The sequence below is a fragment of the Osmerus eperlanus genome, chromosome 16, assembly GCF_963692335.1.
Source record: "Osmerus eperlanus chromosome 16, fOsmEpe2.1, whole genome shotgun sequence".
Taxonomy (NCBI): domain Eukaryota; kingdom Metazoa; phylum Chordata; class Actinopteri; order Osmeriformes; family Osmeridae; genus Osmerus; species Osmerus eperlanus.
This window is the reverse complement of record NC_085033.1, coordinates 13,218,943-13,244,050: the sequence shown is the minus strand read 5'-3', so window position 1 is coordinate 13,244,050 and position 25,108 is coordinate 13,218,943. Positions and strand designations below refer to the sequence as shown.

Here is a 25,108-nt window from a genome sequence, read left to right as displayed (position 1 = left end):
TCTTTCTTTCGCACTTTTACTCATTCTCTCCCCACCCCCCTCTCTCTCTCTCTAGCCCCTCTCCCCCTCCCTCTCCCTCTCTCCCTCTCTCTCTCTCTCTCTCTTTCTCTCTCCCTCTCCCATGTCTGAGTGTTGGCAGAGGTGTCCAGGGCTTGGCTTTTGGGACAGCTGCCAAGTAGCATTTAGAGGCCAGTAACTCAATCCTGAGTGGTGAACATGGATTAGTAGAGAGAGAGAGGGGGAGAAGAGGCAGAGGGCAGTGGTCAGGGCCAAGGCGTTGGAGCAGAACGTATGCACTGATAGGCCCGTCATTACCAGACTATCAGGACCAAAGAAGCAGTGGTGAGTCTGGTGCATAGCACAGTGACATGCAAACACATAGGAGATGACAGAGTAGTGTGAGAGCGTGAGAGTCAGTCCAGAGAGAAGAGAGGCGTTATTAGACTGGATGATTCGATTTTTTTGTGGCGAATTGCAATTAAATGAATGATGGTTTTTACTTTCTGTTTATTTGTGAAGACTTGTGAAGATTTTGGTGAAATAGCATCATGTCATTCTCTTTATCTCAGACGACATATACTTCAGAGGGTGTCAAAGAAAGGAGTCATGTTACATTGAGGTTTCTGGAAAAGCCCACTATATGCTCTGTGGGATTGTGAGAAAGACATTCATACTGTAACATCATCTGGGCATCTTAATACGTCTCCATCTAACGATAAAGGCAGGAATCTCTCTCTCTGTCTTTCTGCGGCTCAATTATCTTGAGAACTGGGCACAGTATGAAGTTAGAATTTGGGAGGTGTGTTGCTCAGAACCCCAGGATGTGCAGTGTTGAGTGTGGTATCCTTGTGTGTGGCAGTAAGCTCCGAGACCCACCCCGTTCGCCAGATCACAAAAGTATTTCACCTACACGGGCACTGTATAGTTGATCAAATTTACAAATAAACCAGGTCCCTTACGTCATTGTTTTTCAATACTACATTTGTAACATTTTAAATGTGGAGCAATAAAATTAAACAACCCAAGACTCATCATTACCCCTTTCTCTGGATGATGCAGCTGCCATTCATTATTTAAACCAAACTAATGGACTCACTAATGCGATTCTGAAATAATCTCAACAATTATGTCATAAAGTGTCTGATATGATAGACATCTTCATTAAAGAGCAAGATATGTGAGTGTCCATAATGGAACATATATTTACCGGAACCATTAGCCACTACTTTGCAGGGAAATTGATACGAGTTCTGATTTACTATCTGAAGTTATTTGAAGAGGGAATATTAAGATTTTATCATTACTCTTTCTGGCTTAAAGAGATCATTAAAATGCCATCAGAAACGTTGGATATGTATACCGTATGTTTGAAACGTGTCTCATCATCAGGGCTCAAAGAATGGAGACTTACCTTGCTATGCCCTCCAAATTGTCCTTCCTGAGGACACAAATAGAAAATGTTAGTTATTAAAGTTTGTTTTGCCGATTAAAACAACAAAGTCTGTTGTTCAGACAGACGGTAACAACACTATACACCTTCTGTCTGTTTTCATTCATTTATTTTTTGTGAACCAGTGTGGTCGGGATCAGGGAGACCAGAGGACATCTGTACCTCACAGATGTATAACTTGTATTGTCACGGGGAAATCCTGTTCCAGTGGAAACCAAGGTCTCCAATGGATTCAGGATAAAGTTAATCATGCAAACTAAAGAATAAAACAGAACAGGAAAAAAGTAAATTGAAGAAATGATGATGATAATTTAAACTAACAAATTATAGTGTATATATATATAAATCAATAATTAAATGACACTGACCACAAATACAGCATGAGCACAACTATACAGTATCACCACAGGTTTTACAATGTGAAACGAGCAAAACATTGTGCTTTAATAGATCCGTTTTATAATGGCCAGAAGCTATGGTATACATCACTTACCTGAAACAGGGAAGTGAGATTATAGTCTCATAGAATCTCCATGTGGCAATAAGGTCTTCTCTGATTGGATTGGTGGCATAATATCGCCAGGCAGACTGTACAGAAAAAAAGCAATGCTACAATTCACGGAGGCAGTGTGTAAGCATGATTGACATAACGTGAGGTCGTATTTATTTTTTAACGTGCAAAACATTTCGGACACAAATTTTGGACTCAGTGTGCAAAGGCCTTTAAGGTCCGCATCATTAGGGTTAGGTTGTCCTCAGTAAGATCCACGTCACTAAGATCCACGTCACTAAGGTCCGCATCATTAGCTCACCTGGATGAGTCCAGCGGCAGGATGCCTGCGCTTCTCAAAGTGCTTCTGTCTGTGCTGCTCCTGAACTTTCAAAGCTAGGCCTGAGCCTAGGATGCCCTGCAGGGATAGACAGAAGTAATTAACTACCGATCCCATCGCTGAAAAAGACACCATTAATCAACTGTAGATCCCCCATGGGGTGTGCTCGGTTTATCAACCACACATAGCCAAAGGGAAGGTACATCCACAAGGAGAAGATGTATATTCATAGACTAATCATGAAGCATTTGCCTCTTTTGAAATAAATAACCTAACTGCGTGTTGTTTCTATCAGTGATTTTAAGACTTAAGTAAGTAGTTATTTAAGTAGTAGTGTCAGTGTCATTGGTACTTAGAAGCCATAAAGATAACAATTAAATTAGAACGTAAGTTGTTCGGAACACTGTAGTAGGTCAAAAACGTTGAGATCACCCTTCACGCTGTGCTGAACCTTGCTACGCCGTCATTATAAATAATAACATGCTATTGACTAACTTGCCTTGGGAAACATCCTTAAAAAAAAGTGTCAATGTGAAAGTAGCCAGACCAGCACAGTCAATCCTGCGGTATACTCACCGCAGGCAGAGCGAAGAAGGATACTCCAATCAGAGCGAACGTCCCAGCTAACAGTCTCCCAGCCCACGTTTTGGGGGTTTTGTCGCCGTAGCCAATCGTAGTCAACGTGATCTACACATGAAACATGACATTCATTCGTTAACACCATGGCCTTATTTAAGATGCCTTGTGGGACGCTATGTTTTTTTTTGTAGTTCAACATGATATACAGGTCGTTATAAAACCATATATAATAAAAAGATCTGGGTCAGAATTATGCTTGCAAAGACTCAAAATTCAGTTGCAAAATTTAGGAGTTTTTATATATAACACACACAATTATAGAATCATGAAAGTTATAGATCTCCTCCACTCCAAGCGTGTGTGAGTATGTAACAGACGTGGTCTTGCAATCTCCATCAGAGGCATACGGGCCAATGTTCGCTTCCACCGGGAGTCAAACCTGCCACCTCTGACTTCCCAAGCGCCACCACTACCAACTACGCCAACGAAAAGCTAGCAATTCGTTGACGCGGGTGGCATGTTACATACTTGAGGAGTGAGTTTCACCACACACCGGCTACAAGTATATAACTACACACGTACCAGGCCCCACCAAAGAGCGTCTGCGTATGTGTCGAAGTCCTGGGGCTTGGGCTGGGCAGTGGGGTTGTCGGGGTCAGACACGTCCATGGTGACGTCGTCCTTCTCCACCAAGTACACCAAGAAGGAGGCCAGGATGAGCGACAGGAAGCCGATATACCAGGCAGTGATCAACTCCTGGAGGAACATCACAGATTACCATATACAGGTCGATACCTCCTGTGCGGTTTAATGTACAGGAGGCTTTCAACAGGCCTTCTACACACGACAGTGCTCTGTGAATATGTGTGGATCATTGATGGTTTATACGGATCATCCTGCAATATCCAGTTTCTGTGCAGACTGCAATATGCTACGAATATGCCTAGTTGACCCTGACATTAAACAGCGACTCCAAACCTCACATCATTACATTGATATGACCTATCTAATCTTCATAATTTAATATTCTCCACATTATGGAACACTTTGATTTGTACATAACTTAGATGAAGACTGAAGATAAAAAAAACATGTATTTTACGTGATGAGTTTGAGTTAATGAAAGGTCTTTAAAGACCCCAAAAATTCAAACAACCACCACAACTGCAACTCTACTCACGAACAAGCTTCTACCAGCACGCAAACAACAGCATTCCACCTGTTCCAGAAATGCACCTAGGCTGGTCTGGCATGCTTCGAACACTCCAGGGCGTAAAGGGTGTCCTTAAAACAGTACAGTGAGGGTCTCTGTACCTTGCTGTGTGCGTAGATAGCAGAGCCCAGAAGTTTCCAGGTGCCCCCGCGCCGATCCATGCGAAGCATTCGCAGGATCTGCAGGAAACGTAGGCTGCGCAGGGACGTGGCCAGCACGTTGCCCTGGTTACGCACCACCACCACCGGCACAGACGCAATCAACACGAAGATGTCTGGGAAAGAAGGAAAACAATACTTTGTAATAGGATGTGTGGTGGTGGTGTGTGTGTGTGTGTGGGGGGGGATTGTGAAATTCAAACCATTTATTTAGATATCTCTTTTATTTGATACGACATTAGGTCAAATATGTCTTCTAACTGGATGCTTTACAAAAAATCTCACGTTGAAAATGACTACCATACTTGTATGTTTGAACCGAACAGACTCCAGTGCTCTTATAGTGTGTTCTCTGTGTGCTGTGGGTACAACCAAGAACAGAAGCTCCTGCAGCGCGGTGCACCTCTCCTACCTAAAATACACAAGGGCTTGCGAGCAAATTTTAACCGCCCCCTCCATCCTTTGTATCGACAGCAGCACCCCGCCGCCCATATCCTCAGCCCAAATTCTGCCCCGAAGATGAAGATGGTGAAGGTTTCCTGAGAAAATCAAACAGAAAAAAAAGTTTATCAAAGGCTTATTTGTATATTTCATGTAATAAGGATGGATCCAACCAGCTTTCTTCACCATGTAAGTTCACACAAACAAGGAATGTACTGTGGCAGAAAGTTATTATTATTATTAGTGAGAGTGAGATATACAGAAGTAACATGATCTCTTTGTGGATGTAGGTAACTTACCAGGATGACAAGCCAGTGGGCAGAGTCCTTTTCGTGTTCTTTGAAAGTTGTTAAAATAGCCAATATCAAACACCCCAGCACAATCAGAAATCTGTAGACAAAGAAAATAAGACCTTCATGAGAAACATTTTTGTTGTTTTTGTTCTAATATGTTGTAGTAACAATGTTTATGATCCCTGTCTTTGATCATCTGTAAGTAACTGACCCAACTGACTTCATAATAACGATAGGCTTTTCTGTGTCTAGTAATATTGAAATTATTGCAATCATTCCACCGTGCCACTAGGGGGAACCCATGCACAGCAGTTTGTGATTCACAAATCTAATCGAGGAAATCCAGTAACTTTTTAAATATACATTTTAGTTGAATAACCAACATGAAGAAATTGACTTTGGATGTGCAACCAAAGCTATTTACTAATGATATACATCTTGGGCGTACAGTACAGTTTTGGCACTTGTGGAGCACTGAACTTAAACAAGTCACGTACTGTATGAAATCAATACTTAATGTCTTACAGTACATAAAATCACTTCTTAAAAAACGAATTCATCATAAACAATTTGGCACGGTTAGTAGTGGTCTATTAATAGTGATTTAAGCCTCTGGGTATACAGTATGCTAAAGGCCTGTGGGTTGCTACATGGAAATCCCAAAAGGCTAGAAGTTGTCTCTGCTTGGTGCCAACTAACAGGATGTGAGCTAGAGTCAGGCCGGCAGCCAAATCCAATGGAGCCAGTAGATGCATCCATCACTTACAGGAGAAAGCCCTACAGGAATTAGTGCTCGAGTAGCCAACCAGAACAGAAATGTCTCAATAATAAGGTTATATTATATATTATATTATATAAGATTATTCTCGATAATAACTTTTCTCTAACTTGTTGGCCAGCACTGTGGAGTACACAGAGAGATTTCCTGGAACATCATCTCCTGATGGGAATCCCTTCGACTTTGCTTCTCTGTAGTTTAATATAAAATTGGACGGCATTCATATTATTTTAATTGGTTCCTCCTGTACTCTATGATATATTTAACATTCTAATACTGTCCTTAGATATGCTAATTTCAATGATGTTCTTAAAGTTAAACTAATCTTATGCTATATGATGCTAATCACATGTAAATCGTACTGTATCTCCGTGTTGTATCATTCTTGACATCATTCTCTACACTACAAATACCCTGTTAGTTGTGAGTGAGTCATATATTACATAAATGAATATGACTACGGTAATAAGTTCTCAATTCAGCTGATTCAGCTTAGACTAAAACTCCTCCAACCGCAAGGATCCAGACTGTCAATTATCATTCGCCCAATGTGGTTTGTACAATGCTCTCCAGCTAAGCATTTCTGCAAAGGTTACATGGTCCATATCCTTCAGCACATCCCATTCCTCAACTCTGGAGCCCGGAAAATGCACATCTCAGATACATACAGGTTTGTCAGGAGTATGGCGGCCATTTGCAATTAGCTGCAGGAAGGTTTTACAAGGATTGAAATCGTGAAAAGTATACAGTGAAATACTAATTGATAGGTCTGTGGTTTATATATAATGTCAATTATAGGTTAGACTGGAACCCATGCTGAGCTAATTGCAGACAACTGCTGTAAATTCATGGGGGATTGGAAGAGTGATATACTAAGCTAACTAAGAGAAGAACCAAATTCTGCATTCGGCAAATTCTGCACTAAATCTGACTGAAAGTCAAGGGAAGTCACCTCCAAGAACAAACTGTTATATATGTTTTGCTTTAAACAGGTGACATTTGGTTGATTGCATTGAAATGGTTTTAGGGTTTAACACTGCCAGAACTGCCTGTTTTGAATAAGTACAAAATTATTCCAAAACATACAAAATGCTTATATTAGGGTTACAGGACAAGGACGGGAAAGGTAATTTCAAGGTTACAAGACAGGGATTGAGGAACTTACTGAAAACCACACAGTGAGAAAGCTGATAAATCAGTGACGTCCCCAACACTTCTGAGTGGAAAATATTCCACGAATTGTCAAGAAAATCCCATTCCTTTCCGCTCTGCTTTGGCAACTTCAAAGCCATCAGTTTCATAGTAAATTGTTGATGAACCTTTTATGATACTTTAGCTTTGCGCTCGAGACAGCTACCATTCTGCACGGAGTCCTCAGTAAAGGAATGCCTCCGAGAGTTCCGCCCTACCTAATTCTCTAATGCTCAGCACTTTTCCCCTCAAGATTCTTCATTCAACTAAATCATTCATGGCCTTGTTGTGTAGCCATTAGGCAGCACAGACGCCACTGGTGAGTTCTGAAGTGCAACACCATAACAGCATGAATATTTTACCAGCAGAGCACAGTCACACAGTCTACATAATTCACCTTAAAAAAACAATTAAACTGAGTTTTCCTCCCTTGACTGACTTGAAATGACTTGCTTTACAGGTCTTCTGTAAGGTTCAATTATGTGTAATTGTGTCCCCTCCGATCTGCCTATTTACAGATTACATAGCAACTACAGTCTAACTAAAGTCAACCAAAGGACACTGTTAATCCAGATAGGGCCTGTTAAGGCCATTGTTAAGTCAATACAGCAGACTAGTCCAAGATATATCTGGTGACCATGAATGGAGGTTTGCAATAAGTCAATAATTGTTCTTGCTTCAATCAGTTTGCTCAATAAGGCACAGTTTCGTCAATGTCAGTTACAGCTGTTTCCTCAATAACGAGAGGCAAGTCAAAGGAGTGGTCTATAAAACAATAGAAATCAAGAGTTTCAACAAAGACAACATTCACAGTGCTGCAGAGTTCAATACAAGCGTCATTCAGTTGAACTTGAACAACAAGTAAGCGTCAGCAATTTACATAATGGTGCAAATCAAATGACGTGGAATTAAATAGACACGACCCCCTCTTACAGCTCAATCTATGTAGAATTAAAATTCCAAGCAATTCAAAAGTAGTGCAAGCTATGCTTTGCCCCTAGTGGGCAACGGGGAGTACAGTTTATGGACAGACCTCAAATGCCCTCTCAGTTTTCCAAACTTCCAGTCTGTTCTGTTATTGTCTGAAAGAGTCCGAGTTAGACACATATTGCACCCTGGATGCTACCACGGAAACGCTCCATTACCTTCGTGTTAGCACGCCAAATGAGGCATGGAATCCAATCTCTGGGGTGATTGGCAATCATGAGATTCTTACAAAAGGGACCAGCCTGTTAGTGAACTAACTGAAATCTATTTGGTATAGGAAAACGCAGTACCAATCTGGGCTTCATATTTGGTTCCTACCCTTTTGTCTGTCTTGAGCAGAGGAGTAAATCTATGGACTTATAATGTAAGAGGCATTGAGAGGGATATAGTCGCTTGATTATTATTTCCCAATTACTTCCATCAACTTGACTGAGTTTGCTATTTTACCCAGCAACAAGATAGATTTATAAAACGTGCCACAATGTTTTGAATTGATGGCATGTAGTTAGGATCTTGGTCGATTCCTATCTTGGGATGAGATGGAGGAGGAATCAGGATGTTATTCTCCAAAAAAGCACCAGCTCACCCACACACATGACCCGTATATACCCCTCTGAGCTCCACAGCTGAACAAAATCACTCCTCACTCAAATAAGTAAAAGTCTTCACTTGGCATCGCACAGGATGACACTTTTAGAATCCACAGTTTTGCACTGTGGGTGTAACCAGACGAAGGGAAAAAGGTATTCACAATAATTATAGGTTATAACAAAATACAAGATGATTACAAAGATCACCTTTAAGTCTACATGGTACTGATCATTGTAAAATAAACACTGATAAAATAACTTCCTAAGTTACCATGGTGTTCTATTGTATCTCTGTCTCTTTGGTACGACACAATGCTGGTGCAACAGCGGATGACCCAATAAACCAGCGGAGTGCTGGCACGGTTACCATGGTTTTAGACTTGCTTGAGTTCCTCCTGTCACAATGTCTGTTGTGCTGTACTCCCCTGGGAAATAAGACAGACAGCGTAGAAAACAGGTCCCTCCTTTATGCAATCATCTGGCTTAAAGAATTTAACGTGAAAGATGCCTTCTTCTGTAAACGGTGGGGTCAGGTTCATATACAGATAGTGATTTCGTAACCAGAACCATTTGTTACGATGAATGAATGGACCATTTGAGGTTCCAACAACTGAGAAGTGTTCCATGGGAAACCTCAGCGTTCTATCTGGAAGTTTTTTGTGACGTAGTAATTTGATCCCATGGTGGACATTTCTGTGTTCAGCACTGTGTTTGTTACAAAAATACTTGGCATACTAGGCTGCATTGGTGTCAGAGATGGACTACCTCCATCGCTTGAATGAGGATGGAGGCAGTAAGAAATAGGTTTTGAAAGGCAGACATATGGTAAAAATGAGCTTCATTACCTTTCCACATCCCAGTCACGTCAATGTGCAGATTCCACAACAAGTAAAACACCACCGGGACTCACAGAAGCCAAGAGTTTTTTTAACTATCAATAAACGGGTGTACGTCACACCATCATGTGACCGTATATCCGAGGTCATCTTCCTATCAGGAGAAGACAAACTCTATGTCTTGACCTGTTGGAACACAGCTCAAGGTATATCGGATGATCCCTGAGTTCTATCTTGTGGAGGCAGATATCTGCATGTTCCCCTTGCGGCTATGTTGTCTCTGGGTATTCCTAACAACCAATTTACGGAGAAAGATTCAATAAACGACTGCAGACGATGCAGTTTGGACAGTTAATTTGCTTGGCAATATGCAAGCATACGGGAACAGGACTGCACTTGCGCAGTGTAATGAGAGCACTCACAAGGACAAGACAATACATTCATCTTTATTTAACTTCCAGTAGAGATGCCGGCTGTACTAGGGCTGCCAGCTTAACACTTTCCCCTCTTTGTTACCAGGTTGCCTGCTCAACAAAATAGCAATGTGTTAAATCTGCGTGTCAATATGGGCTCTGCCTAATGACAAATATAATTGGTGGACGAGTCTTGGATTTGGCGTTTTGAAAAAGAAGCATAGAGTACTGTAAGCCTTTGAGGCTAAAATATTAGATTATCACATTAAGGGGAAATAATTAAAGCCGAAGATATTACGGGTCAATCATGCCGACGCTTCTAAGGATGAAAATCCTTATAATCCATAATCTCGGAGTATTGTGCTCAGCTGTACTGAATGTACAGTAGTGGTAAATACAGTAGAAATGTTGTGCAGTGACACATCTGCTCCTGCCCCCGCCTGACACTGCATCCTCGCAGGGGGTTTCATTATTGATGACCTGGCAGGAAGAGGAGGCGTTTTCAACTGGATGAAGTCGACACCCTGTCAGATACCCTTGTATCTCTCTAACCCTCTCGTTCACCCCCCCTCCCCCTCCCCGCCCGGTCCCTCTGGGCTCACCCCAGACCCCTTGACGCAGGTCAGATTTACAGTTGAGATGTGGAGCCACAGGACGCTACGATGGGAGTGATGGATTTCACCGTTGGCCGTCTCACTGCGGCTCCCCGCAGTGTGTGAGGGAGGGAAGGAGGGAAGGAGGGAGGGAGGGAGGGAGGGAGGGAGGGAAGGAGGGAGGGAGGGAGGGAGGGAGGGAGGGAGGGAAGGAAGGAGGGAAGGAAGGAAGGAAGGAGGGAAGGAAGGAAGGAAGGAAGGAAGGAAGGAAGGAGGGAGGGAGGGAGGGAGGGAGGGAGGGAGGGAGGGAGGGAGGGAGGGAAGGAAGGATGGAAGGAGGGAAGGAAGGAAGGAAGGAAGGAAGGAGGGAAGGAGGGAGGGATAATGTGGCTCTGATTAGATCTGCTGATCATACAGAACGCAGCATCAGACAAGAACATCCAAACCTCCTCTAACACTGTGTAGCAGTGGGGTCTCCCCCGTGGCGGCTGATGGCTCTATAGAAACATTACAGGGTCATCCTGGAGAGGGCGGCCATTTTACATTGTTGTTTATCCCCGCATTTGTGTTGAAAGGAAGTGTGATCGAATCATTCTGGGCACAATGGAACCACTAGCCTAAGTTTTAATAGACACACCTATTTACATGACTGGTTGTTATCAAGCCCTGCAGATAAGGATAGTGTGCCCTGAGAACCAGGGTTGAAGACCAGAGTCATTAATATTTACAGCACCAAATGATCAATATTGTATCAAATATCCATATATATCCTTTAATTTATATCTATTTATCCATGAAAAACTATAAATTGTAGATACGTTCACAGGCAAAGTTCCACCCCAAGAACAGCCAATGGAAAAAAACGCATCACTGGTTATGGCCATCTTCTAATCAGACTGACTTTAACATTGGTACCACAAAGTTATCTCTGGCCACAGTGCCCCATGGGAACAAGCCAGGGAGGATAACTCTGGGACAGAATTAAAACCTGTAGATTGCTACAAAACAAGTAGGCTGCAACGTTAGACACCCCCTTCCCGCCAATTCAGAAAATCACAGAAACAGACCATAAATCCAGTTAATGTTTTTGTGTAAATCACTCGGATGAAATGGGATTGTGTAAAGTTTTTACCTATCGTCATGACTACCCTGGCATTGCAGTTCATTTTGCTGACGATACGAGGCGGCAGCCAATGAAATGGGAGCCGCACACACAGATCAGTCACCCTCGCAGTTTCCTGTCTCATATCGAACTGCGACTGCACCGAGACGTAACTCCAGGCTAGTTTGGTTTTTCAGGTGATGTTTATGTCGAAGTGGATTTACCTGATTTGAAAGCGGATTAACGGGCGTCTAATCTTAAAAGACAGATTAAAGTTGTTTCTGAAAGTACCTGGTACAGATATAATAAACATGATATGGTGAATGCCTTTACTTAGAAATTACACTCAACATTGCTCTTGGGGTAATCCCGATGTAGATAATCACAGTCAATCAACGCATTATTTAAATTTCTCTTCTCATACACAAACACCAGATACCTATGTAGCTAGTGAGGATCAGGCACCTCCATCTTCATATTAAGACATGGAAAAAAATCCACCCAAATTTGACAAAAATGAAATCGGACGCACTCCAGTGACCTCATATTTCGGAGTGGTAAATCAAATGTCGTATCCTGGGTGTTAATTAGAGTACATTTCCTCTGTGTATAATTAGGGTCATTCCACAGGAAATTAGTTTCAGTAATGGTTCTTCAACCTTCCATTCTTGGAAATAGCCAGGAGACACGGTGGCTGGCAGTTGGAAATATACCTGACCAATGTAGCTGCCAGAATCAGACTTCAATGAAGTCAAATTGGGAGTCAGATGGCTGAGCGGTGAGGGAGTCGGGCTAGTAATCTGAAGGTTGCCAGTTCGATGACGTTGTGTCCTTGGGCAAGGCACTTCACCCTACTTGCTTCGGGGGGAATGTCCCTGTACTTACTGTAAGTCGCTCTGGATAAGAGCGTCTGCTAAATGACTAAATGTCAATGTAAATTGTTTCTGAATAGATGTGAAGCCCAGCATTGAGAGCCCTGGTTACTGTGAATAAGAAACAATTGGGCTGGATTTACCCTTTCCCAAGGGCAGACCTTACTCATCAATCAATACAATTCTTATGACATGGGAACCCAATCATCAGTCAACAGAGACGAGCTGTCATTTTCACTGCCTGTTTGGAGTTATTAAGGGGGAAATGGCAGGATGGCAAACCCCCCCCCCCCCCCCCCCACCATTAGAGTAGGTCAAGCTTAGTTCTGTTGTTTTTAACGGTAGGCTGTTTGTTTTTAATGACTTATCTGAGGAAATGTACTCATCGACCCAATTTCATAACGATTAATCATTACCATCCCCCTCGGCACTAGAAGGAATGGTAATACTGACTTAGATGTCTTAGATGCGCTTAGTGGTTAATAATAGGCCTTTAAACAACATTTTCAACATTCCATTAGAAAAATTCAACCCGTTTCACATTTTAAACAGTTTGATTATGAACTCAAGATACTAATGAGTTTCACATTGTTTCAGGCGAGTCACCGATGACCAACTGATACTTTATGAGCGTGACCGGTAACAACCCTGTTTAGGCCTGTTCTGTCAGGTGTCAGGGTCTCCATCACAGGCTATAATCTGTCACCTGACAGCCCTCGATGCCAAGGAGAGGTGCAAGCAATCAGTGTCACACACTGACCAGACTGTGTTCATTAGGTAGAGTTCGCCTCGACAACACTCTCTCTGACACGGTCAAGTCTGAGAGGGAGAGGAGCTCGCTTGTTTTGTTGGAGTGGGGAAGTAGGGCTGTAGAGGGTAGTGTTTGAGAAAAACAGAAGGGGGAATGGCCAACGTCGCTGGTTGGTTACTGAAACGTTCTGGATCATTCTATCAGGCAGTCATGGATAACAGTGGCAAGGGCCTGAAAATGATAGTTGTGGATTGATTGCGAAAATGTTATGGAGCGAAGTGAGCATGTTGTGCATTCTAAAGCCATTCAATCAGGATTTCCTTTGAGGGAATGGGGCTGCAGTAATGACATAATATGTTAAACTGCCATGTACATACAGTCTCGTTGGATTACAAGATCTGAGTCTTTACCAGCTTAATATCACGGTGTGTGATTTTCTATTAAGTCATCTTTGATTCCATTAAATCAGCATTAAGTGGAAGAGAATAATATAGGACCAAAATGATCAAATTCACAAAATCTGTACAGTTGATGATTTAATCCGTTAAACTCAGTATACAAATAAATGTTTCCAACCTCGTACACGCTACACTTTTCATCTAGCGCCCAACACAAAAACATTCCATTGCCCTTTTCTGTTTGAGGATGTCTATTCAATTCACTTTGGTTGAAAGAAAATGTCATGCTAGCTAATTGTGTTAGATGAGCAATACAAACAAACAGGAAAAGGCAGCCACAAATAGAGCAGGGGAGAGTTCTAACCTTTCCACAAAAACAGATGGGATAAAATCTATCTCTACTACTAGACTGTTTCCAGGGTGGTTTTACTGTATGCCATCGAAAGATTGACTTGTGTTCATCTCTTCTTGTCATAAAATCTTTTTCTTAAACAAAGTTACCCAATGCAGTTTCAGAAATGTGCACAAACATGTATTAACTATAAATCTAGGTTCATAACACACTGGGGAAACAACTGGAACACAGTTATAAAAGATCAATAATCGCTTTTAGATATTCTTTAAGGGGACCAGTGTTTGGCTCACTATTCTAACCCCATATCATTCTGTTAAATGTATTTGCTTTACTTTATGCTTCATTGTTTCACGCATATAATTTTACCATGCAGGGATACAAAGAAGCATAGATCAACACTGGTTCTCATGGCCAAAGTCCATGTCATTGTACTGGAAATCACTGCGGCTTCACCTTGGCTTGATGGAATGGGTGACTGTCTGGTGCAGTCATTAATCATGGCCAACTGTACACAGAACACGGTTCAGGTGGAGTACTGTCCTGTACTGTAACTCTACGGGGCAGCATTTCCAGGGCCAAAGGAAGAATGTTCCAGTTGCTTTCCCAGGAGGGAACCCTGTCATGCACACACAAGAACATCCTCCGTCATCCCGGTCGAAACCACGTCGGCTCAGGAGAACACCCTCGACCGCTCCGAGTTCGCTCCATCGCCATGACAACGGAGGTCACTTGTGTCAGATCGCCACACCCCGACGCACGTGCGCGTGATGTTTCGTGACGGGGTTTGACTGATGCACGTGTCGTAGGACACGATTTGAAATGACTTCCAAAACAGTTAGCTTGGTCACTGCCCGACACCAAGCTAGAGACAGTCGCCATCTTGATTTACGCAGGACATATCATGTCGCAACATTTGCAACTCATATCTCATGTTGTTATGTTTAACATTACTGGTTTCCAGAATAACAACATGCTAATGTTTTTGTGTTCGCAAATGTTCTCCCATCGGTCACCATGACGACACCTGCTTGCTCACGCTCACAACTGTTTCCATAGCAATGCACCCGACAGATGTGGCCGGTCCAATGAAGGAGCTGAGGTTGAAGGCTCTTCAGAGCGCTCTCAGAGCTCCCCTGTCACCGGGTCGCCCTGCTGGAAGCGCATCTCCGTTAGGGGGAAACTGCACCTGCGGAGCCTACAGTACCGTGTGTCCCAGGCTCACGCACGCCTCGGAGGTTACGGAGTGGAGCTCCATGTGAAGGAGGTGCTGAGGAGGACTCTCCCTTCTGGCTCTGTCTGGAGAGCTGTCTGCCGGGGATTAAGAGACTCTGATCATGACGGCACCCAGATGCTGCCGCCACAAAGACCCATTTATAATTAGGGGGGGACGAGAGACAGAAGATGGGAGAGGAGAGAAAGAGAGGAGAGAGGTAGATCGAGAGAGAGGTAGATCGAGAGAGAGGTAGATCGAGAGAGAGGTAGATAGAAAAAAGACGGTGGCTCTCTCTGCCTCCCTCCCTCTAACACTCTCCTACAAGCCTCTCCTGTACAGGCAAATCATTCTATTACGAACCATTTTTCACTGAATTGAATAGAGATGTACCAGTAGATTCGGATTATGTCCGTTTAAATAGTCTTGTTAAAGAATTACATGATTCATTGCATCATTCGTACTTCATCAAAAGTACTTCCTAATTGACAACCCAATGACAAAGCGAACGGGACAGATTGTAGATGATACATATTCATACTTCTACACAAATAAATCAGATTATTCCTGCCTCTGCAAGACCCAGGGACACTAGAAAGCCTCTGCCACAAATTCAGATTTATGAGTCGACATGCGGTCTGTGAAGAAGCTATTTCTGCCGCTTTTAACAGTTTATTTCCCATGATAACCACACACATATATCACGCCGGCCAAGTTGCGAGCGCGTGTGTGAGTGTGCGTGGGAGGGCTGTAGGGATTCACTCGTGGTTGGATGAATATGTTGGAGGAAAAATGCCCGTGTGTCTTCCTCACAGGATCTCTGCGACGAACAGTGATAGAGTCTAAGTGGAAGCTGTGAATTCCTTCTGTCACTTGAGTCTAGTCAGATTTTTTGTTTGTTTGAATACAGAGACTCTAGATGAAAGACGTTTATTAAAGAGACGCCGCTTTCATAATTTGATTTGTATAACACTCCTTAAGCTAAATACTTTCATGCAAGGCTAAAACTGTCACAATGTTTGTCCCTGGCGCTGAAGACATGAAAGATTCTGAAATTAAACTTCCATTACTCCACTGAACATATATTTCACTCAACATTGCCTTCTTTTTCCTCTCTACAAGTATCAATATCAATCCCAAGTCTGATATAAACCTCTCAGAAACCTTGGGAGTTTACCCAAAGGTTCCCTTACATCAGTGCAAGCCCAATCGATGGTCATCTCACAGGCCGTAATGAAAGCATCAATATCAATAACACTATTACAAGCCACAGCCGTATTTCCTAATGGCCTCCTCCAGTCATTCTTTTTTCTAAATGATTTCCGAGGCCGGTTCTGCTGTCTCTAGGGCGAGGCAGCTGGTAGAATGGCCAAATTGCCAAACCATCCATCAGTAAAAGTGTTAGCCAGCATAGCCCGTGGGCACACCCAATGTTGGTTGATTTGGCCCTGTGATGGAGGTGACATGGATAGCTTTTAACTCCATCTGTAGTCTTTGGGCTCAGTGGAAGTGGAGGAAAGAGCTAGACTTGGTAGTCGTTCAGTGGAGTAAATTGCCGAGCCTTAGACATCAGAGGATGACTGACATAAACCGCCCGAAGCTGCCACCCAAACAAATAGTTTCCCCACAATCCTTGACACCTCATTTTCTCCCTAATTTCTGATCTAACTCGGCCAGCCCAGTAGTCGGTTGGTACTTGGTATCAACCACTTTGGCCTTGAGTCCTTAGTAACTGTGGCCTGTTTGTCCATGTATAGCCATAAAAAATCACACACATGCCTGACATTCAAAGCCTGTGGCCCCGTTGATGTCCTAATATAACCTCTGCTTAGAATCACCTCTGGGTAGATTTTTCCACATCACCTGGTATCCCACACGCAGGAAGATTAATTTCACTAATTGCCTCCCGGGAGATACATTGCATGGTTGTTTACTTTCTATTTCACTACACTAACACAACTGCATGAGAACAGGCCACAGTATATGGTTACAGTATCGATGACTACAGGTGTTCTACAATAGGCAGTGTGCCATTAGTTGGTTGATAACAGTCTGTGCAAGTGTGTGTGTGTGTGTGTATGGGTGAAAGCCTGTGTGTGTTTGTAGGTATGTATGTACTATGTTATTTATATTTTAACAGCAGATACTGTGTGTCCAAGACTAATTTCCTTCGGCACAATAAAGTTGATCTCATATTAAGTGTGTATTCACACACTGCAAAGTGTATCTAAGAACATAAGTTACATCAGCATTAAATCTCTCATAACCAGTCGCTACAATAAACATGACTACAAAAAAGAGATGCTAAAATGCTAATGTGTTGCTAAAATGCATTCAAATAACTACAAGGAACAATCACATCTGCCGCTGTTTATACATCGACTCTGCAAACTTTTACGAAGGTCAAGGTTGACGCCAATCTTCTCAATGTACGTTTTTCAAGTGGCCAATTACTCATTTGAAGTCAATGCCATCGTGACTGTTAACTCGTTTCTTTGGCTGGCTGTTGCCACATCAACTATTAGAGAATTTGGTCGTTAACCCTACTAGCCATTCATTGCTTAGCCAATTAAACCTCTTGTCTGTCCTAAGGGCCTACTGTCTCTCATAAAAGGGACCGTAGATGAATCAATGGAGTAAAAAGCTGCTTTAACGGAGGGACTTTAAATGGCAATCAGCACAACCTTCCTGCTAGGGCCATTGAATAGGGTTTGTAGAGAGTGATTTCAGGGACATGGAATTACAGTATCTTACTTCTGCTGCACTGAAAGTGACTGGTTTCTGTCTATACAAGGACTCATGAGGCACAATAAGGCATGATAAGCAGCATTACTGGGATTGAATCCAAAGTTATGCTAGCGGACTGATTTTAAATTGCTTGGAGACATCTTGCAATTTGACTATCGATTGTCTGCTTCAGCCTCAAACACCCTTGTCAATAACACGTCTGTGAATGTTAAGGCTAAGGGCTTCTGAATGACACACGCGGTCTGGAAAAAGCAGAACTGTTCAAAGATAGTTTCGAACACGGAGGTTCATAGTGAAGCTCCTGTGTTTTGATGGCCTTTCGTAAACCATTACCACTAAAAGTCTACACACAGTGGGCATTTAAATGATGCCACAAGGGCATCGTAGATAAATATTGATGAGAAAGAAATGAGTGAGTGTGCAGGAAGAGAGGCATGCAGGAGCACCTCAAGTGCATAAGTTGATGATAAGAGTATCTGCACTTCATTGTAAATGCAAACACGATCCCTATGACACGTGGAGGTTCTCCAGCAACCACAGCGTAGGGCATGTGAAATATTTACAATTCTCAAGTCTGGTGTCGTATAGTAGCCACAAAGTCCACAAAGACTTTGTCCATCTGTGCCAGTATATTTCATCTGACCTTAGAAGACCCACTGCCCCCCGCGTCCCCCAGTCCCAAGGCCTGCTGGCAGGGGGCGGTGGTTGGCATAGTCTGGTGGTGCAGCCTATTCATCAACGCAGCTCTGGGAACAGATGGATTCTGTAGTACAGTTTGTATCCCGGGGGTCTGGAAGGATACTATCTCTATGTTTTAGAAACTAGGGGGTGGGAAGGGGGGGGGGGGGGGTTGGCAAACACTGTGAGCTATCGCCTCATGTAAGGCCATCAAATATGACCCAGCCCCGTTAACGGCGTGATCTTGACAGCGCATCGAGAGAGCAAGTGGAGGTGTGATTGGTCACCGCTACAAAAACTGAAGGCGAGAGCCTCTTGCAGAGACACTAGTCTGGGTGTCAGACATGGGGCTTTAGCTTCACTTAGAAACAGCTGCGAAAATGGTTTCAAATACTGATGTAACGTATGACTAACATTCGATTGTGATTTTTTTCACTGCCTTTTCTTTTTTAAGGGTCATTATTTCCTGGTCAATATATCTTTAATTACATTTAGCAGACGCTCTTATCCAGAGCGACTTACAGTAAGTACAGGGACATTCCCCCGAGGTAAGTAGGGTGAAGTGCCTTGCCCAAGGACACAACGTAATTTTTGCACGGCCAGGAATCGAACCAGCAACCTTCTGATTACTAGCCCAATTCTCTAACCGCTCAGCCACCTGACTAATTAATAACTTTCATAATTTAATGCATACAAGAATATGGTTTTAGTTATCCCGACATACTTACTGTCCAGTATCTGTTCATGATGCTTCTCATCTGATATCATGCGAGTTGGTTTAAATGATAATTTTATTGTTTAAGTGCCACAAATGCAAGCAGTACCCAGTGGAGTGACTTGCTACAAATTACAGCATGTGATATCTACATGCAGATCAGGTTTAAGAGATTCACAGCATCATCCATCTATGTTCTCCATTGTGTATTAATACATATTAATGCAATGTGCTGATTATGCCTCTGACCTTGTATTGAATGGAATCCATTTACTCTTAGGCCTGTGAGAGATGTGTTCATTATTCAGCATGCTACCCTAAAAATGTAGCACCATTCTTTAAAAAAATAGTTTATTTATGCAATATACGGTATTTTTTGAAACTCAGCACGTGCTCCCATGGTGATCTTCTAATATGCATTATAATATTCCAACGTAATTGTTATTCTAACTACTTTTTTCTTCATTCTTTTTTTTTATGATTTCTTAACCACTGTACAAACTTGGCAAATATGTTAAAAAAAAGCCAATTCTTTTCAAAGATTTATCATAGATTGTTTCTAGTTCTCTCTATTTCTTTTCTCAACATCAAAAATGTGAGGAAAGATGCTTATGAAGATAGTACCAGCTCTGACATCACATCTCACAACATGACCAAACTACTATAAAGGGATGCATTGTCCACTGACTATATAGGGGTTGCTGGTGGGAGATGGAAAATGAGCAGCAGAACACATTCATTAACTGTAACAAGATGAAAATAGCTAATAAATAGCTGCAGGACAAACCTAGACTTTGCATATTTTGGGTCAAGTTCAGGACCACTTTTGTTGGTAAGACAGACATGGCTACTCAAGTTGGTTGAACAACTGGGTCATCCAATTATATAACTTTATTCCAAGCTGAAACTTTGATTGAGCAAAGTTGAATTTTGTAAGTGTAGATGTTTGTGCCAATTGAATTAATAACATGTAATTCACGTTATAGTTTTTTTTTGTTTTATGCCTTATTGCCTTTTTGATTAAATTGGATTATGAGAATGCTTCTGTGTGTCATTTTAAACTACCCAGAGGTGCAGCCACTCTAGGGACAACCTGTCAACCACACCCAAACTGCAACATCACAAAACAAGTTCAGGGTCTTCAAGGGTTTAGAGATTTGACTCTAGTGGCTTGGTTAGATGCGATATCATTTCACCAGCTGAGAACAATTCAGCACACAAGCACGTCAAGTACCAAATGATTCATCAACAATTTATAATGTTTGTCTACTACAGAATCACACCCATAATAAACTATTTGTGCTGGAGTGTTTTCTTGCTGAGTAAATTAAAAGCTACTTGTAGAAATGTTCCTATCTTGTTTACTTTTCTGGCAGTAAAGAGGACTGGAATGTATTCACCAAAGGAAATATAGTATTTAGGGTAAATTACCACACATTTGCATTATTTAGCAGTCAACCTTGTACAGATAATACTTCTTAACACAAGTTGAGATCAAATGTGAAGTTGTACTGTAGCTAAAAGTTTTCAGAAAACCATAGATTGACCTCAATCTCTCAAACTCAACGAAACACGAGTTTGATACAAAGAGCATGAACTCCTGGCATGAATAATACGACTTCAATGAGAGGAAGCAACTAAATCAGAATGCCCTACAGATAACAACAATGAGTCTTTTTTAAGCAGACTGGGTCTTCAAACGTTCAAGCTGAAAAATAACAATTCCGCGTTTTTTAGAGGCTAACGAACTCATTCAATTTAAGAAGAAACTGTAGCTGCCTGAAGTAGCTAATTTAACATCAAATATGAAACAAGGCAAGGAAAAAACAACCACGTCCGCCTCCACAAAAAAACTAAATAAAACGTGAATAAGTTCTCTGAACTGATGATGACGAAGCTTTCACAAGTTCTTAAGTGACCAGATGGACAAGAAAGTATGTTTTCAGTGTGCCAACATTTTTTTCATATTTCTTGCCCACCCAACTGTGATATTCCATCATTTGCAGTTGACTCTCATACTGTAACTGTTGTTGAGTGTCGCTTCTTCGGTTGTTGTTCACTTTGTGTTTGTCTGTGGGCTTTCCCCTTGGAATTAAAACCATTACTTTCAAAACAACATTTCAACTTCAAGGGATTTTTCACAGAAGGCGACACCGAAAAACAAGGCCCCCCTAATCTGGCATTTGGGGAATGAAAAACAGTAGGCCTATGTGCTGTGACGGCATTGTTCATTTAAAGTACAACATGTAGAGATTGTCCAATCTGTTCAACTGTGTTGCATAGTTTTTTTTTCTTAGCTTTAAATCAATGCTGTCTACAAGCACTCTGAGATGGGATTGTGCATTGTCTATAGGCTATTCTGAAAAGATTGCGGAGAAAAATACATAGGCCTACATTACTTATGGGCTATATTACCCTGCTGAAATGCATAATAAAATCCCGCTAACCACTTAAGAGGGCTTTTGGGGCATTTAGAGCTAGCTTTCCAGGATTTGGAGGTTTGGAACAACTCTTATCAGAGAAGCTGATAAGGAAAACATACCACTAATCACTTGGTTTAGCCAATTTATTGGCTCATAAAACAAAGATTGCTTTCGTGAAGCTAACGGTAATTAGCAGTTTTTGTCAGCAGAGCGTTGAGTCTCTGTCTCCTCAACAGAGTGAAACCGCAGGCCGGTGGAGAAGGAATCCCATCTGAGATGACAGTCAGCCTGACAGAACATCTGCCTCAGTGACACGCTCCCCTGAAAGCTTGTTCACTGTTTGCAAGACGGCTGCACTGCACAGCAGTGTAATGTAAAGTATCAATCCAATGCTCCTGTGGTAGTGGTAGCTCAAGCTGGTTCAAGTCACAATTGTCTGAAATGTCACAGAATCCTTTTTTTTATATTTCATTTTAAACACCGACTAACTAACAACCCTTGACAGGTGTGTGAATAAGTAGCTCATGCGGACACAGATCTCGAAACTTAAAATCAAATTCACTCAGTTGAAGTTGATGTTGTGGAGAGATCTGTTGGAACGATCAAATGTTCAGATAAGCCTACTTAAGCAGAGGTCTAGATGCGTGGACTGGAGGCATTTCATTAAATCACTGAATATTGAGTGTAGTATGGTAATTAATTCCTAGTATGTGTTTACACAGTTTCCATCGATAAATATATCACTGGCTAGATAAATTTCAGCCCCCCTCTACATCTCTGAACCCTCCACGAGGAACTCAGCGGTGCGTCATAGCTCCAAGAGGCCTGCTCGTGTGTGAGAAAAGCTAATGGAGCGCGAAATCAAGAGGCTCTAGCACTGAGGAGAAAGATTCCTGGCTGGATGCCCTGCGCCGTGACTGCTTGACCTCTTCATACTCACTGCGGGCGGTGTAGCAGCGCGATAGCTCCGCGCTCCGGGGGTTCCGTTTACGTGAGTCGGTGGGGTAGGGGGGATTTCAGATGGATCTTAGAACGAACGTGTTATTGTAGCGTTCGTTTCACCCCGGGTATATATATTTTTGGTGTTGGTGCACTAATGACATTTCAAGTTCGGCTTGTCTTAATTCGCTGTGGCGTTGCGTTCTGGAGTGTTTTCTTTGTGTTCCCGGCTCTACTTGTGCGGAGGCTGTGCTGCTGACACATGCTTCTGTGCTGAGAGCAGAGCATGAAACGTAAACAGAGATATGTGTTGTCTCTCATCCCTCTGATGTGCATAATTCCCGGGGAACGAGCAACTGCGGCGCTCGGCATTTCAGTTTCTATGGTAACAGAAACATCACAGGCTAAAATAGCGTTTGCCTTTTATTATTCCTTTCCAACTCTGGCCAATGAGAGCGCAGACTTGCTTGGTATGTGCACACAGCAAAACATGGTAATTATGAGCGTTTGGGCGAGTGGCGTCTGGGAGACTGCGGTTTTATCTCAATATTGTGATCTATGAGAGTTTGACATGGTGCCGCAGACATCTTAGGAACATCGAGTAGACCTCACGTACAGGTTACCTTGTACCATTCGAGCAGGTCAACAATAGTGGCATCCACAATTATCATAAATATCATAACATCATAAATGTCCTGCTGTCCCATTAATCCGACCCCTTTCCTGTCTTTATCAAAGACTGATCATCAATTAGTGAGGTGAGGTGTCTTATTTTCGGAATACGCAAAGTAAGACCATAGATGAGTCACAGGCAGTGAGTGTTCCCTTGTGACTCATCATTGCTTTAACTTGTCACAGAGGAAAGCATAGTGACACTTGTCATTGATTGGACTGCAAGTTGAAAGGGTGACATGGCCGCCAAAAAGGTGACAGGAGTACTTAAGCAATGACAAGATGCAGGATTTCCCCTTTGGTTGTATCGACAATCCCATCTCTATCTCATGACCCCTTGCAAAGGGCAGTTAGACAACATTACAGCCTACAAGATCTAACTACAGATATTGGATTTATTGAATTTTACTGTGAAATCTTTATACTTTGATTGGTTGCTATCAGGATTTGACGTTTATTTCAGTAAATATAACAAGTGCATCTGAACAACATTACCGACCCTGCCTTTAATCATACACAGACCACGTCATTTAATATGCCAGTCAGTCTACTCAGTGTTTCCCCTACCATTATATTAGGGGGGCGCCCCGCCCCAAAATAAGTCATTTAAGGTTACCTTTCCTATAAAACATACATCTAAGAGCATATATAGCTTGCTCTTTTATTAAACAAACTAAATGGCCTTATGTTATTTATCTTATTTACATGACATCATCTCTGTCTCGGTATGTCATTTCTGTCTGTACATTTCTGTCCCCCCCCCCACCAAAGCTGTAAACCTAGGGGAAACACTGCTACTCATCACTATGGGACATCAACCATGATGTGAAAACAGTCCCTGCCATGCCTTGAAACAGCATCATCATCATCCCTCCTCTGGAGACGGTGCAGACACAGGATCATCCGTGAGATCATCCACACAACGTCTGACACCCAAGAAGCCGTTACCTCACCCTGCCTCTCAGCGAACCCTCTCCTCTCTCCTCTTTGAGCCGTGCCAGAGAGAGAGAGGGAGGGAGGGAGAGACATAGAGAGAGCGAGACAGAGAGAGAGCGATAGAGAGAGAGAGAGATAGAGGGGGAGAGAAAGAGAGAGAGCGAGACAGAGAGAGAGCGATAGAGAGAGAGCGAGAGATAGAGGGGGAGAGAAAGAGAGAGAGCGAGAGATAGAGGGAGAAAGAGAGAGAGGGAGAAAGAGAGAGAGGGAGGGAGGTAGAGAGAGAGCGAGAGAGCGTGGGAGGCCTTTACGGTACGCAGATCGGCAGACAGAGAGATGGAGACTAAGTCCTAAAGTAAGAGAAAAAATCAATGAAGATATCCATTGAAAAAAGTTTTCAGTCTCCGACTGGATTAATCCATGTCTGGAAAAGTGGGCCTTAAGAGTCGTAATGATGGTCCAGATCATGCCGTCAGCGGGTGAGAGGATTGAGGTAAACCAGGAAGAGGAGGACTTCAGGCGAGGCTTGAGGCTCCTGTGCTCATGACGCCCACACTGACTCAGCAGGGAGTCTGGGTAGACGGGAGCGGTCAGGCAGACGAGGAGGCAGACCACCCTACACTGCCTGCAGGCACTCCACAGTCTTTCATCAGCTGTCTTCACATGAAATCACCCAGGAAGGACTGATGTGGTCAAAGGAAAACAGGTGGCCCACAGAACGCCTTTGATCAGCCAATTACGTCTTAGCCCGCAAGGAAAAAGATGACATGAACAATACACTCCAACAGCGACCTCACGCACGGTGTGTCTCTCCTACCTACCGTACAGTACATTCACACTCAACCAACCCTGCACTTTCCTCAGCCAACATTGACCAGACCCGCAGCGCCATATGTTCCAGCCTACCTGCTGGCTTTCTCAATGTCAGAGTGGACTACATTAACACATTTTATACCC

General features: G+C 42.7%; 1 protein-coding gene across 1 annotated transcript in view; it reads right to left on the bottom strand.

Moving 5' to 3' along the window:
• The window catches only part of kcnq3 (potassium voltage-gated channel, KQT-like subfamily, member 3), a 49,491-nt gene that overhangs the window by 6,099 nt on the left and 18,284 nt on the right, over positions 1 to 25,108 (bottom strand). Inside the window, exons 3-10 of the mRNA XM_062481966.1 lie at positions 4,971 to 5,061; positions 4,643 to 4,769; positions 4,174 to 4,346; positions 3,442 to 3,615; positions 2,857 to 2,967; positions 2,263 to 2,358; positions 1,944 to 2,038; positions 1,412 to 1,438 (exon numbers count right to left, since the gene is read on the bottom strand). Coding sequence (XP_062337950.1) covers positions 1,412 to 1,438; positions 1,944 to 2,038; positions 2,263 to 2,358; positions 2,857 to 2,967; positions 3,442 to 3,615; positions 4,174 to 4,346; positions 4,643 to 4,769; positions 4,971 to 5,061 — 894 coding nt within the window. The remainder of the gene's footprint in view (positions 1 to 1,411; positions 1,439 to 1,943; positions 2,039 to 2,262; positions 2,359 to 2,856; positions 2,968 to 3,441; positions 3,616 to 4,173; positions 4,347 to 4,642; positions 4,770 to 4,970; positions 5,062 to 25,108) is intronic.